The sequence below is a fragment of the Lathamus discolor genome, chromosome 6 (assembly GCF_037157495.1).
Source record: "Lathamus discolor isolate bLatDis1 chromosome 6, bLatDis1.hap1, whole genome shotgun sequence".
In the NCBI taxonomy this organism is placed as follows: Eukaryota; Metazoa; Chordata; class Aves; order Psittaciformes; family Psittacidae; genus Lathamus; species Lathamus discolor.
The window spans coordinates 49,994,115-50,010,282 of NC_088889.1; the positions used below are offsets into that span (position 1 = coordinate 49,994,115).

Here is a 16,168-nt window from a genome sequence, read left to right on the forward strand (position 1 = left end):
TACAATATGAATATACATTTAACTGAAGAAGCTGTATCTGAATAGGATTTCCCTCAATTAAAAGAATTCCCCTGGTCAAGTGTAAAAAAACCCATTAATTTCTGCGTTGTTGGTTTGTTTTGTTTTGGTTTTGTCCCCTGAGAGCTTTAGATCTTTGTGTAAGGAATAGCGTAATAGAAGTGTTGAAATGTGTCTCTGTGTGGTTTTGGGGGGTGGGTCTGTTTTGAAATTTTTATTTTTTGGGTTTTGTTTTTTTTTTGGGGGGGGTATTGTTTGGTTTGTTTTTTTTTACTCCAATCACTCACCCAGTTGTTTTTATCTCACTTTTCTCCTTCCTTCTTTGTAAAACCAGTATACACAGATTTTTAATGCCAACTTTCATTTGTGAGCATTGGACGTGGCAGTTTCTGATCCAGGTCCAAAATTACCATTGGAGGTCTTGCAGACTAAAACCATACTAGCTTTTGGGACATGTGTTCTGCTGAGTCTTTTCCCTTCATTAAGGGCTGGAGTTCAACTTTGTGCTTTCTTGATTTCCCAACTGTGCTTTGTGTGTGTACGAGTCTAGTTTTGTTGTGACAGTGCCTGATAGGCTGTGACTGAAGCCCTCAGTCCTCAGGTATGAGCAGTGTCACATCCTGCAGTTTTAATTGCTATGCTCTGTACCATCGGAGCATTATATACCTGAGGTTTGGGAGCTGGTTTACATTCCTCCTCATGAGCATGTGTTTGCCTGCCTGCTGGCTGGCTGTCAGGATTGCTGTGCCTCTCCAGGTGACTGAAGAAGCGTTTGATTTATTTATCCTAGCTGTCTAGTACAGCCTGCTGCTTCTTGGAGACCTTCTGAAAGGTGGTGGGGGTGTAGGAAGGCTGGCGCTCTTGAAGTTATTTTGAAGCAAATTCTCTGGATGCTTTGTCCTCTGGGATTGACTTGAAAGGAAAAGCTAAAATTAATTGTAAGCTAGGCAGTCTTCACACCTGAAATATTAGAGGGTGAGTGAAAAGTAATCTCTCTAGAATGCAACACCTTTTAGTGTTTCCTATGTGGAGGATTGCCTTTTCTGCTCCTGTTAGCTTGGGAACTGTGAATACTTGGTAGATTCCTAACTGACAGAATATACAAAAGGTTGCTCTTGTTTGTTTCTGAATTTCCCTTTTCCTTCCCCTCCCCAGATATTGTAGGTGTTTGGCTCAACATTTACTGTTTCTTGTCTTTGTTTTTGTAGGCTGAGGTGCTCCCGATCAACCAGATCTTTCAGGAATTTTTGGAAAAGAGACTTTGGTGGGTAAAAGATGTGCCATGGAATGGTAGCACCAAAGAGCAACACAGGATCGTCTCTTGCCTTGACTAGACATGGGTTATGTCTTCTGCTAGTTGTCTTTGGTACCTTTATCTTGGAAGCACAGGCCGCAGGTAAGTGAAGCCTTTGCATACACTGCAGGGAGGAGGAGATATATAAGTATGGAGGTGGCCTTATATTTTTATGGGGAAGCTGGTGATGGTTAATGCATTTGTACCCATCTTTTGGTACTCGCAGGAAAAATTCCATTGCTGCTTGTTAAGCAGATGGCAGTGTTGGAACTGAAAGTTTTATATATTAGTAAATAAGTGGTTGTCCTTTACTCTGTAATTTTTTTCCCCCCTCCACTTTTATCATTTCACTGCAGTTGGGAGCACTTGGACCATCTCAAGAGCAAGGACCACATTTTAGCTGAGTGAGATTTTCATGTAGACAACCTTACCTGTATGCTCTGTAGCAACTGTTCATGTGAAATAATTTTGAAAGCACTGTCTTCAGCTCTTTCTAGAGCTGATAAATCTGTTCAGTGTTCCCTTGTTTGCTTATCTTCCGACACCTTAGCACTTGCTAACTGCACCCCTCTGTTAGATCCTCTTTTGCAGCTTCAGTTTTTCCCTCTCCCCTTTCTAACTTTTTGATATTTATCTAATGGGCAAGTGTTGTGAATAAGGTAAATAGCAGTGTGATGGGATGATATGTAAATGTCAGCAGAGATGAGGGGATCTGCCTTTTAGAAATGAGAGGAAGAAAAAAGTATACTGGATGCCCACAAAGTGGTTCATGATGTAAATTACGTGCTTGTTTACCCAGTATACCCTGAAACGTGTTTTCTCTCAGACCAGCCTTGATGTAGCTTTTGTCTGTAAAGAGATGCCTAATCATACGTGGCATGGGGTGGAAGAAATAACTTTGTGTGCTCTTGGACAGAACTTTGAAGGAGGTTAGTTCCGAAAAGGCATGTATATTTGACTTCAGCATCTGTTGCAGTGCAGAGCATTAGCTTGCCTTTGAAAATGAAACTTGAGTTCTTGACATACTCTAAAAAGTCTTATTTATTTGACGTATCACGGTGCCTGAAAATGTCCCATGACCAACACTCCCCAGCACCAGTGGAGCTTGAATTGGCCTCTGTGTGGTAGAGCAGAATAAATGCTAGTTGCCACATGCACTCAAAGCCAAGGTGATCCTATATGGAAAAGTCTGCTGGTGCTGAAAACAGGAGGAGGCGTTGATCTCCTTTTAGTATTTCTGGCTCTTCGAGTTGGAAGGGAGAGGCTGCTGGAACTGATATCCCAGACTGGTATGTCTTTCCAGCCTGATCTTGGTAGGGAGTACACACAAGAGAGTGACAGTCAAGAACACGTAGTGAGAGTGGGACAGGGTCTTTCTGGATCTGGTCTGTCCTTGTTTTTTTCCAGTCTTGCTGTTATTGGTGATAACGTCACTGCCTCATTTCAGATACAAGTCTGTCAGATATGCCTTCCGGCCTGGGGCTGGAGTGCACCATCCCTATCTGAAATGCCCATGACATTCTGCAGCACGTTCAATTGAGTCTGTAATCAGTATGCAAATGCCTTGTGCTGCATGGGGCTGCTGCATGGGGAAAGGCAGCCACAAGACTGACAAGCCTTCTTAGTATCATTTTTGAGGCAGCAGGTCACATTAACCAAAGCAGTAGTTAAGCGTGTCAGAAGACCCAAGACTCTTTTCTGCATTGTTTCCCTTTCTGTGTTACTTTCGCTTCAAGACCTGAAACCAGCTGTGGAAAACTGATCAAGGCAGATCATCAGCTAGATAGGATTATAGTGGCTAGGCATGAACCATTTCCTGAAGGGGAAGTGAGAAAGTGAGTGCGTGTGAAGGGGAGCCCAAGATCATAGCAGAGGGCAAGTCATGAAGGGGGAAAACATCCTAGGGAATGGCTTGCTGAGGAGAGCTTCCATGCACAGGTTTTGTGAGAGTGGGAGGTATCAACCCAGCTGCTAGTTGCTGGGAGGGATGGGGGTGCTCAGCCATGTGTCATGGGCCGGGAGAGCTGCACCTGCAGCAGCACGCCAGCCATGAGTAACGCTAATGAGCAAGTCAGCCACGGAGCAGAGAGCCAGATGGAGAAACAAAGAGCACTAGCGAGGCACTTGGAAAATCATCTTTCCCTCATCTTTATCCCCCACCATCTTTGCTTCATTGCTTTACACAGCAAAATCTTTCAGAGCAGGCAGAGCAAAGCGACATTAACATGAACCCAACAGATTTTATTAAATCTCTTGGTGGTAATGCTTATCTTGAATAAGGGGCCAATGTGACAAGCTCACGATTGCTACAAAAGCTGAAGAATGTTCTCATAAAAAGACAGACAAGCATGGAGACAATGGCTGGCTCAGCTCTCAGTGAGAAAGCAGAGCTTGTGATTCATATGTTTAAAGCCATATGATGTATATTGTATTGCAATAATTTTGCTGTTTAGAAATTGTATTGCTTGAGTTCCAGGAGGCTTAGATATATTAACTTTGTGAGCAGGAATGTGTTCTCTTTGCCACGTGTTTAATGCAGAGGGCAGACTCATTTCCAGTCAGCAAGCATCTGGTCTGTCCTCTGGTAATAAATTGATTTTTATTTATGCATGGATTTTAAAGAAAAATCTTCAGTGTGTTGTCTCAAGCAATCTATGCAAATATCCTGGAGTGCCATGAGATAAGTATGATATGCTTAGTCACTAAACACTGTAGAATTTGGAGAAACTGCTCCTTATTCACAGGAAGATATCCATGAATCCCAAAATAACCACTGCACATATTTTAACACAAAACAAGTGCAGCATTTGGTGATGGGCAAGCAATAAAGCTGTGTCAGAAGAGGAGGATATATGAAAACTTCAGTGCTGTTCAGAAATGTATTTTGGGTCTTCATTGCTGTTTTGCCTTTTCTTCCCCTGTCTGGGAAGTTCCCCAGGATTAGTTGGGGGGAAGTAATGAAGGAGTACAGAGGCAAAGAGGCTTGGAAAGGAGGTACCTAAAATACTGATGCTTAGTTCTTCATTGTGTCTTCTGTTTTCTTTTGAGGGTTCATTTGGGATGTACCCTCATGAAAGAGCCAGGATGCATAGTGGATAGAGGTGGGGATTTTTTGACATGTTGGAGAGGAGCAATAACACCCATTTTACTTTTCTACAGATAATGCTTCTCCATTATTTCTTTCTTGCTGTCTTCCTCTGGTCTCTGGCCCTTAAGGTTATTCCCAAGCTCTCGGAGGCCTTGTGTTTATATCTCATTCACAATAGTCCTCCTATCTGGCCAGGCTATTTTTGGAAGGATAACAATGGATCAGAATAAGTTGTTCATTAAATTTTAACATGTAGTCTCTAAAGTACCCTGAAAGCTTCCTATCATTTGTGTTCCAAATGATGTAATCTGTGTTGGATTCATAACCAGCTGTCAGAAACATATCAAAAACTAGGTTGGGCCTTTCATTATTGATGATAGCGTCACCCGGTCCTTGGAAATGCAAGTAAGGGTGTTGATAGAAGTATTAAACATCCCAAATTAAGCAAATATTGATACCCATAATAGAAAGAGTTTAAATATTAACCTTTAAAAATTATTATTAATGCAGGCTGAGTGAATCTAAGTCCACTTAGGTTTTAGCTGCAGCCTGATTTGTTGGATGATCACATGTGAAATGCTATAAAGCTAGCTCCTTAATTTTTGGGATTGCCATTAAAGTGATAAATAGAGCTTGAATAAACTGAAACGACTTCATTCCTGTGTGTTATCTCCGATGCAAATGCAGCCGATCTGCCACTTGCTGTTCTAAGGTCTTTTCAGTGCCAAGGTTATTCTGCACAGCTCCTCGATACGGCTGGTATTTGTTTACATTGCATAGAACAGCTTGTTAGAGCACACTCCAATCACCAAGCATGTTCAGACTTGTTCCTACTCTTTGGGAATCTGTGCAAAGCAGAGGTTTCCTTTGTCTCTGATTATGCAGCTCTAAGGAAGGAGTTTGTGCAGCTGTGGTGAATTCAATGGTCATGCAAACAAGGACACTGTAACATTGGATGGCCAGACAGAAATGTGGGGAGGTGTCATGCATGAACAGAGGATCGGATCTTGATTCTAACTTCCAAGCTTCATTTGAGTGTTGGTTTGGAGAAATTACAGGGTCAGCTCAAAAGAGTGTGTAGTTCTGCATGGAAGAACTACATGGGCAGAGAAGAGATTCAGAGCAGCTCTGTGGAGAAGGACTTGAGGGTGTTGGTCGATGAGAAACTGAACATGAGCCAGCAGTGTGATCTTGCAGCCCAGAAAGCCAACCGTATCCTGGGTTGCATCAAAAGGAGCATGACCAGCAGGTTGAAGGAGGTGATCCTGCCCCTCTACTCTGCTCTTGTGAGACCTCACCTGGAGTATTGTGTGCAGTTCTGCTGTCCTCAACATAAAAGGGACATGGAACTGCTGGAACAAGTCCAGAGGAGGGCCACGAGAATGATCAGGGGACTGGAGCACCTCCCGTATGAAGACAGGCTGAGGAAGTTGGGGCTGTTCAGCCTGGAGAAGAGAAGGCTGCGTGGAGACCTCATAGCAGCCTTCCAGTATCTGAAGGGGGCCTATAGGGATGCTGGGGGGGGACTCTTCCTTAGGGACTGTAGTGACAGGACAAGCGGTAATGGGTTCAAACTTAAACAGGGGAAGTTTAGATTGGATATAAGGAAGAAGTTCTTTCCTGTGAGGGTGGTGAGGCACTGGAATGGGTTGCCCAGGCAAGTTGTGAATGCTCCATCCCTGGCAGTGTTCAAGGCCAGGCTGGACAGAACCTTGGGTGACATGGTTTAGTGTGAGGTGTCCCTGCCCATGGCAGGGGAGTGGAACTGGATGATCTTGAGGTCCTTTCCAACCCTAACTATTCTATGATTCTATGGAGAGAAGGGGAAGCAGTTTCAGGTGCAGTTCCTCCTCTCTGTCCCTTTGGAGACTTCAGTAAGGGCAGAGTGGTACAGAAGAGCATGGTGAAGAGCTATGGTATAATGGCCAGGCTGCAAAGGTGGCTGGGAAGCAGTTGCAGACAGGCCCAGAACTGCACTATTCAGATTGTAGTATTGTTACTGCACTGATCCAGGCAGTGATATTTAAGCAACTGGTTTGAAGGGATTAATAGGGATTTCAAGAAGCCACACAAGTTGTTTATTTTTAACCAGTTCTAATGGTTGAAGCATGAATTAAAGCTGTGTGGTGTTTACCTACCTGTTGGATTAAACCACAGCAGCATAATAGTAATCCTGAATCTTCCCTTTGTCTGTCCTAGGTTGGCTCAGCAAATCCAAAGGACCTGCATGTGAGTAGACTTATATTCACTGCTCTAATATGAGAAATGAGTGTGATGTTTTACTGGTTAATGTAACTGGCTATGAGCTAGGATTCCTATCACACGTCTTTTGTGTTGGATAGGCTAAGATCTATCTCTGTTTTCATTGTTGTCCATTGTATTTGGGAAAGATGACTGCCCTCAGTTTGAGAGAGGAAGGTCAAGTTTGTATGTTTCACCTGTGCCTTCTAGAGCATTTAACTTCAAATTACTCAAGAAAATACAAATAGAATAAATATTTCACTAAAGCACACAGAGAGGTGCTGCTTGTGAGAGTTTTGAGAGGCTGCCAGAGAGGATTGAGAGGACAGAGAGGGCAAGCTGAGGCAAACCCCTTTTTGTTTCCTTTAATCAAGAAAGATGAACATCTTATCACAGAGCATGACTCTGGATATATTCCATCGGACACTCCTGCTTCCTGCTTTCCATTTCCTGTGCTTGGAAAAAGTCTAAAGTCTTTCCAGTGGGCATGTTATCGATATATGTAAATGTGGGAGGAACTGGGAAGCATATTTGGCTTCTATATCTGTTCTAGCAGGAAAATAAGCTGCAGCTTGAGCTAGAATGAGACAGACACAGCTTGTAACAAGCTGCAGATAGTCGAGTGATTGTAGGGAGCTGAGGGTACTAGAGTAGCAAGCTCAAAAGTGCTTGTACCTTTGTGAGAGTAACTGAAACTCAGTGACAGGAGCATGGCATTGTCTCAAGAGGTTGTACCTGCTTATCTGTGTGCACTGATCTGCATCTAAAATCCATTTTCTTTCTAATGAACTGAAACCTCTGGGGAATGTTCATCTTCCTCTGCAAGCAGAAATTCTCCTGGGGCTCTGCTTTTACAGAGTGTTGTACTGGAGCTGGAGGACTGGTGAATTGCTTGGTTCCAGATGCTGTGGAAGGGGTTTGAAGTAACTCCTTAGGTATGGGGCTGCCTAGGTGAGTTACAGGATGTGCTAGGTGGATTGGGTTTGTTGAAGAATAAAATGAGCTTTTTGACTCAACCTAGTACAGGCATCCTTTTATTATAGAACGGGGATTAGAACTTCTGGAGTTCCTGTGCTGAGAAGACTGCCAGATCTCAAGAGGTGGTGGGGATGCTCTGACACTGCTGTGTACCTTGGCCTGGCTGGTGCTTGCTGGAGGTGCCTCCTGTGTTCCTTGTCTGTAGGGCCAATGTTGTGAATGCAAGGATAAATGCATTTATCTACTTGGTGTTAAAGGAAGCATTTCAGGGGAAGCGGAAGCCAAAGAACTGAACTGTAGGGTACCAAAAGGGCATCTTTATATCCTACAGGCTCAGCATTTTAGATCAAGCCAGTCATCTTAATTCTGTGGGTAAAATTTTTCTTGTTTGAGGTCAGAAAGAAACATGACTAATGCCTTTGAGATATATCTTTTACTTTGTCAGTAAAGGGAGAAGCATGTCTGATTTGAAAAATACTGTAGAGATAAGCATATCTGGTGGGTGAACATCGGTAAGCCTGATGCATGCAGAGCCATAACTTGTAAGCCAGAGGCTGCTGCTGCTTTTCTGGCTTGAAGTAGCATTTTCTATGTCCTGAGAAAAAGCTCAACATGGTGTATAATGAGTTTTGTGTCAGACATACCCTTAGGTGTCCATAAAATTGTCCGTCAGAGAATAAAACTGTTTTGTGATCCTACCAATTTTGTTGTTCAGGCAACTTTGCATTCTCTTTTGCTTCTTTTTCAGCAGAGATATCAGCTGCTGAGACAACAGGTAAAGTTCTTCTGGTTTAGGTAGACCTAGAACATTTTGAAGGAAATGGAGGTACCTGGAGACTCTTAAGGCATAGAAGAGGACTAGAAGTGAGTGGAGATTTTTAGGAAGGCGGTAGAATAGATTGAAGGTGGGTAAGGATCAGGGGAGAATAAGATCCTAGGAAGGAGAAGAGGGGAACAGAGCAGTGCAGCAAAGCAGGGAGGTGAAGGCTTCCACAGGTGGAGCTGTGAAAAAGATCTTGGTGGTTTAAAAAACCAATTAGTTGTTTGATGGCTAAGTGTAGTGTAAGTCCTGAAAGAAGGTAGTGTTTTCGCTATGCAAGCAATTCAGAATGGTTTTCCCTGGGGGAAAGAACTCTAATAGAAATATGTATGGGTGTGTTTGGTTTTTTATTTTTGGTTGTTTTGTTTGTTTTTTTTCTTAATACATCAGGATGCAGGATATGCCTTCACAATATCAGGCTTTCAAGGCTTTTCCATATGCAGCAGGACTCACTAAAGAGACACTGACAGAGAGTTTGAGAATTTGAGGGTTACGAAGCTTGTGTGCCCTCCAGGGACTGAAGCTTCAAGGCATGAATCTCCTCAAGGCAGAAGCAGAGGAGAGTGAAGATGACAGTTACTGGAGCACTGGCTGTGTCTGCATACAAGTGCTTTCACATCATGGCTGGGGATCTGGTGGGGAGAGAAACTGCAAAAGACCGTATAGCAACCATATATGAAACAAGACAGGGAGGAATTTCAAGTGGAGATTGCTGCTATATTTAGAGAAATATCTGTGACTTTCTCAGAAAGTTCTGCTTTTCTTAGTCTGTGTTCAGACTAAAGAGTTAAAAGCTGCTTTGCTCTCCCCCATCCTCCTGCATTTATTTGGCTGCTATACCCACTGTAGAGGAACTCTTCCTTGTAAACAAGATAAACCTGTTAAAGCTGCTAGACCCTGGATCTTTGTCAGCACCAAGGTATTTATTGGTCCCTGCTCATGTGATGTTTTTCTGGTGGGTGCTGTGTCACCCTATGCATGGAATGAAGTTATATCAGAGTAGGTTAGGGACTTCTGGTGATGCTTCTTTTCTGGACCTCCAGCATCATGGAAATTGATATCCAGGAGACTTACCTGATGGAGCATGCTTCCAGTGTGTCACACAAAACTCACAGCTGTTGGTTTATCCTTGCTGGAAGAGAAGCATGGGGGTTTTAACATTGTTTCCTCTGGCCCATTCCACTCCTATCTTCAGATCAGCTGACTTTGAAACTCAGAGTCCTGGGGATGTACCTGCTGAGTAACCAGTCTCCAGTAGTTGAAGGTTTAGACCTGCTGACATGCTTCTTGTGAAGAGCCAGTACTGTCAGAGTTGAGCTGAGCCACATGTTATGCTACAGCACATCTTTACTTCTCTTTAGCACAGGCAAAGGAATCGTAACTGTAATGCTCTGTATTATCCTAAAGCTAGCGCTTTCGTTCTGTTGGTGGTTTTCTTTCCCTAGGAAAAGTAACTTTTGAAACCTCCTGGAGATCGACCTTCAGGTTTCATTGTAAACACTTTTTTTGGGCATAATTAACTTAGGTTGTATGATACTAAGAAAAGATAAAGGTTTTGTCATTTGAGTAGTTAGGTTCAACTGTGACTTTTATCTCAACTGAGGAAATTATTCGTTGTTTTATGATAGGAGGATGACCATGAGCCAGCAATGTGCTCTTGTGGCCAAGAAGGCAAATGGCATCTTAGGGTGCATTAGAAAGGGAGTGGTTAGTAGGTCAAGAGAGGTTCTCCTCCCCCTCTACTCAGCCTTGGTGAGGCCGCATCTGGAATATTGCGTCCAGTTCTGGGCCCCTCTGTTCAAGAAGGACAGGGAATTGCCTGAAGGAGTCCAGCGCAGAGCCACAAAGATGATTAAGGGAGTGGAACATCTCCCTTATGAGGAGAGGCTGAGGGAGCTGGGTCTCTTTAGCTTGCAAAAGAGGAGACTGAGGGGTGACCTCATCAATGTTTACAAATATGTGAAGGGTAGGTGTCAGGATGATGGAGCTAGGCTTTTTTCAGTGATATCCAGTGATAGGACAAGGGGCAATGGGTGTAAACTGGAACATAGGAAGTTCCACGTTAACATCAGGAAGAACTTCTTTACTGTAAGAGTGACAGAGCACTGGAACAGGTTGCCCAGGGGGGTTGTGGAGTCTCCTACACTGGAGATATTCAAGGCCCGCCTGGACAAGTTCCTGTGTGATGTACTGTAGGTTACCCTGCTCTTGCAGGGGGGTTGGACTAGATGATCTTTTTAGGTCCCTTCCAACCCTTGGGATTCTGTGATTCTGTGATTCTGTAAGCTGAAAAGCCTGAACATAGTCACAAGCTGCAATGAGTTTGCCTTTGAGTGTAGCTCTTAGTGAAATTCATTAAAATGGCAAGTTTGTTTTTCCAGTTGTATACTTTTAGTCCACCATTTCTTTGTCTTTCCCAACAAACTAGTTTTGTTGCAAATGTTGTGGTCAGCAGCCCAAAGCAGAAGTTAGTCTTGCTGCAATGTGGAAGGAAGTATGATGTCCTTGAGCTACTGTAATTTTAACCTTTGGGCCTTTCTGGTTTGAATTTCTTTATTTGTATTTACTTCTCAAATACTTGAATGTTAGCTTTAAGTTGATGGTTTGCACTTTGGTGGTGGCTGTTTCCTCCATGACATTTAGTAAGCTAGACTCCACTTTTGGAAGAGTTGGGAGAGATGTACAGTGCTGGGAGAGCTGAGCTGTCAGTGTTGCCTTGGTCATGTTTGGTTCTACTTTAACCAGCTCTTTCCAGTCATGAGCTTATTCCATGTAAGATTTGAGTTTGGATGGGTAGTGGGGGGGAATGGCATGAGGGAAAGAGGATGTTGCAGCCTGCCATCTGGTATGCAGGTAGGGCTGCTCTTAGCATCCTTGATTCCTGCTGTCAGTAAAACCAAGAGAGACTGGTAGAAGCTGCTAATTAGGGGTTTTGTGAGGAGATTCATTCTCTTGACTGCAGTCAGGTGAGCAAAGGTTTGACTATTTTACTGCATACCTCTGGCCTCCTCCCACTTGTTTGAGACAGGTTGGGAGTATTTCACGCTTGGCTATATCAGGTGCTGTGGAGAGACTTGAGAGGATGAAAACGAATGTCTGCTCTGCATCCTCTTCCAGCAGGGAAGCATCTATTGCTAAGTCTGCTTCCATTCATTGAACTCTTAATTAGTTTCTGGAAGTGAAGAACATTCTTCTCCTGACATTGGTTGGTTACTAGCATCAAGGGAGGGTGCTCGCAGAACTGAAGCTTTTGTAGCTTTAATTTAAAACTTATTTGGATTTGGTGGCAGCATTTCAAAGCTGCTTGCCTGTGTGCACCCTGCACAGATGACACCAAAGACATCTCCCTTTCCAGAGCAGTCTGTCACCTTTCTTCTTTCTACAGGAATAGAGGTTGACCTCTTCATTAAATGCAGATACTTCTCTATAGGTAGAAGTTCAAACACCTAAGCAGCAGTGGGATAACTGAACTTCCAAGGTGACAAGAAAAGAATTCCTGTTTCTTTTTCAGTAGAAGGATTTGGGCTCTCATGTATTATTTCTGTAGTGTTAAAGTAGCTTCACCCACCCTCATAGTAAAGTGGGAATCACTGTAAATGCAGCAGTGTTGGTGGAAGGCCAGTGTTGTTTCAGTCTTAAACTTGATTTTCCAGTTAAGCTGTATTTCACCTAATGTAAAACTTAGCTTATTTAATTCTCGCCCATTGTGGTGATGGTCTTCCTGTCAGTTATATATCATGTGGTGGCAGGATGCAACCTGTGGTGCCTGATCTGATCTCTGACCTCCCCACAGCAACTAGTTCAAGTTGCTTTTGCAGGGAAGCTGATGGCTCTCCATCCCTATGGAGCAGCTTTCTCCATGGGAGGGATTCCTCCCCAAGGCTAAGCTGGTTCATGGGGTTGTGAGGGTAGGTGTATGTATGTTGATCAGTTTCTTTGAGCTCCCCTGTCCCAGTATCTGTTGTGCCCAGTTTAATGACCAGCTGTAGCAATTTTTACTGCTGTACAGGTGTTCAGCAGTAGCAAGAGCGCAGTTGGGGACCTTCTGCTTTGCCTTTTTTCAAGTCTTCCTGGAGCCCATCTTTGTTCTGGTGTGTTTGGAGAGCACAAGGCCATGGTGTACGGCTGCTGTGCCCTGGGCCCCCGCCCCACGCACATCAATTCATCAGCTTGATCTTTCCACCCCGGCTCCTCGGGAGGGTCGGATGGCAGCTGCGGCTCCTGTCAAGCATGATGCTGGGCAGGGAGCTTTAGGGAGGAGAGTTACAAAAGACTCCGCTTAAATCGTCTGTGTAAGGGCACAGCAGAGGCTCTGTCACCCAGGCCTCACCGCTTGTCTTCTGGTGCTATGGTTGTAATGACATTAGCATTTCAAAAAGGGGATTACCACAGCCCTCTGGTTCTGAGGGGAGGATATTTTGGCTGTTATTTGAAAAGCTGCTTTCTGGCCATCTCTCCTTTTATTTTTCTTACATGTGGATCCTGAAGGGTTGGTGAAGGTGGTTGCACCATGTTAATAGTGGATCGTTGCTGCTGTTTGTTGGCCTAAATGTGGGCTGGTAGATGTCAAGTTGTCACATTCTTGCTGTCACAGTTGACAGCACTTTGTTGCTGGAGAAACTGTCTTGAGAATTTCCTAATGGAAAAGTTAAATTAAACGGCCTGTGTAGGGGTCACAACTGTATGATGAAGTATCCTGAAGTCATGCTCATAGGAAGAAGTTAAGGTAGTTTGTCTAGTGTATTTCAGCCAAAGGAAATGGGTAGCACACGTCCTGTTCATTGCCTGCCTTCCACACCTCCTGTGATACCAAAAAAGCGCTTTCTCTGCTCAGGCACGTGGTTTTATGGTGGTTCCTTGGGAAAACGATGGTGCTTTTGTAAGGTGGCCTTTAAAAACAAAAATTCCTCTAGTAAAACTAAACTCCTGACCTGCAGCTCTGGTGCATTACTGTCACCTCGGATCAATGTTCAGCTGATCTTCATTTTTCAGTGAGTTCACTTTCTGATGTTGCTTGTGCTGGAAATTTGCATTAAGGCCCTGTGTACACTGGGCCCTAGTGGAAAATCCCCATAGCTGCTATCTCCTCTCCAGTTCCATTAGCTATAGAAATGATGGGTCAGGCCAGGCAGGTTGGGCATCTAGTCCCTGGGAGAAGGGAACAAAGGGAATTACCTTGTTTGCCTACCAGAGATAGGCAAGAGTACTTTGCGCAACCTTTTCAACCATGTGTGCGTCCTAAAATTAGTAGGTGACCCATAGTATCCAAATTAGGGGCTCCTTGGCTTAACTGTGTGTGCACAGTTGGAGGGCATGTAGCAGAAAATGTTGGTGGTTGCCTGGAGCCTTGATGTGAGTAGTATTGCTAGTGCTGTGTGTATTGAAGTGCTGAATAAGAAGGGAAAGGTGTGTTTTGAAGAGATGTTATTAGATGCTTAGGTCAAAGTCTTCATATGCCTTAATCTTTGCGTGTGCCCATAAGGACTTGCATGTTCATGTAGGGCATAGCTTACCAAGTGGTTTTGCAAAGCAGTGCTGGTTTGAGTCAGGGCCTTCCCTTGCTCTGGGTGCTGCTGGGAGCAGCCTTGAGCTGGGACTCCTGAAGTGAGTCCTGGCTCCTGTGCAGAGACAAACAGCCAGAGATCAGCTGGAAGAGCTGCATAGCTCTTTGAGAGAGGTGGCAGGCCTGGGCCATAGATAAGCTGTCCCTCAGGGCATCAGGGAGGAGCAGAAGTACAGTTTTCTCTGTAAACACAGTGCGGGGTACTTGGTGTGCTGAGGAAGGGAGGCATTTAACTTTTCCATGTGAAAACAGGAACTGTGGAAGGCCTTCCAGGAGTGTGGTGGCTGCTGATGTGTGTGTTTATTCAGTGTATTTCTAACTCTGCCAGTCTCCAGGCCTGTTCTAAGCTATGTATTTCTGTAGAGCACACATCTATCCATAAGCTTCAACAAGGATGGAGTCTGTCTACACAGTAAGATGTCAGTAAGGGTGTTGGAGCTTTTGGGTGCCCTGTGCCTCAGATGAGCTGGACAGGAAGCACAGAGCAGCAGAGATGCAAGTCTCTATGGTCACTGTCTCGTCCTGTCCCTTTTTCTGGTTCTGCAGATGCACCAGCAGACGCAGCTATGTAAATCTGCCAGCTGTCTCCTTGGGAAGCTGGTCACTGAGTCGCTGTGCAACCAACTCTAGTAGCACAGGCTTTTGAATTTGCATTTAAACTAAGCTGCTGTGCATCTTTTTGTGTCCGGGTTTGGGATGTGTGAGTTCCTGCATCCTCTTTCCAAAGCACCTTTTCTGGTAGTGATGTTAGGAATTAAATATTCAGAATTATGGTGGAAGCAGGCTGGAGAGAAAGCTGTAAATCTTGAACGTTGTGAATGGAAAACCTGAGAACTAAAGAAAGCACGAAACGACAAACATCCTTGATTCTGAGGGCTGGCCAAAATTTGGGTTTACTTGGTGAGGGGACACCCTCTGTCATTCTTTCCAATCTCATGGCAATTACTGTTTTAAGGCTTGCAAGAGAAAGATAAGGGCTGCAAAAATTAGAATTAATAAGTGCTGGTCATAATGTTTAGTGGTATAAGAGCATTTATAATTATGGAGCAAGAGGAGGGGAAAAAAGCATGAAGGAGAAAAGTCGGTTTATTTCCCTTGCTCCCTGTTTGGTTTAATGAATTTAATTACTTGGAAATAGCTAGTAGCAAACTTGTGGGCTTTTCCAAATGTGCTTTTAACAAGACAGCAAATTTTAAAAGAAGAAGAGGCAATTCAGTAAAAATAATTGAAGACATAAGAACTTAACTGCTGTATCCCCCATTGCAAGTGCTTTGTGTCAGTAGATGTTAAGAGAACTAAATTAATATGCCTCTGATGTACTGGGAGGGAAGAAACCAGGGCAAGAAGACATAATTCTAAATGCAGGGAGCAAGCGAGATACCAACTTTCAAATAGATCCTTATAATAAAGTTGTTCGTTCTTTTGTTCCTGTCAGCATGAAATAGAGACAAATATGGCAAGGAAATGGCTGAGCAGTGTAATGGGATTCTGTGTAACAAGCAGCAAGAGTGCATGCGGTGAGAGAAAGGAGATGGGGCAGAATGCCAAAAAAGGAATTTCATATAAAAGAAGCTTGTGTCAGAAATCCCTCCCTTCTAATGGTATAGTTTAGTTTCCATTAAATTGTTTGCTCTTTCGTCAGCTTAAACTGGTCTTTATAAAGTGATACGGTGGCTAAGCAAGTAAATAGCAAGGAAAAATTGCATTGCATCTTCTTTAAATTAGGGAAGATATCTGGTGGGATGGCTCTGGTGTCGGATATATTTACCGTCAAATGAAATTTTCCAAAGTGCTTGTGTCCTACTGGTAATCACTGGTTGGGAGAGAATGTCTCAAGTCATGCGAGCACTGCTGAAGATTTTGCCCAGTGTGTTTAACAGTCTGAAAGAGGGATTTAGTATCCTGCTGCTTAAATTTGCAGGCAATGCAAATACTGAAAGAGAGCTGCAAAATTCCAGTGATGACTGAGTAATCCAAGACTACTCTGAGCAATAGAGCAACTGAATAACATCTGGAAATTGATGAACAGAGTTGCTTCAGGAAGGCAGAGTAGAGCCATATGCCTTTTCATTTCCTCTTGGTGGCTGTGTACCCCCAGACAATAGTAATTATCTATAATAAAGTCTACCAGCAGCACAACAGATCTTCATATTTCCAGCTTGTCCA

General features: G+C 43.7%; 1 protein-coding gene across 9 annotated transcripts in view; it reads left to right on the top strand.

The window, feature by feature from the left end:
- Positions 1-16,168, top strand: part of SUSD6 (sushi domain containing 6) — a 99,284-nt gene that overhangs the window by 50,100 nt on the left and 33,016 nt on the right. For 8 of the 9 annotated variants that reach the window (XM_065686771.1, XM_065686769.1, XM_065686776.1 and 5 more), the window contains 2 exons: positions 1,227-1,414; positions 6,600-6,629. In XM_065686771.1, coding sequence (XP_065542843.1) covers positions 1,294-1,414; positions 6,600-6,629 — 151 coding nt within the window. In that variant the 5' untranslated portion in view covers positions 1,227-1,293. The remainder of the gene's footprint in view (positions 1-1,226; positions 1,415-6,599; positions 6,630-16,168) is intronic. The other variant, XM_065686777.1, reaches the window with a different exon arrangement.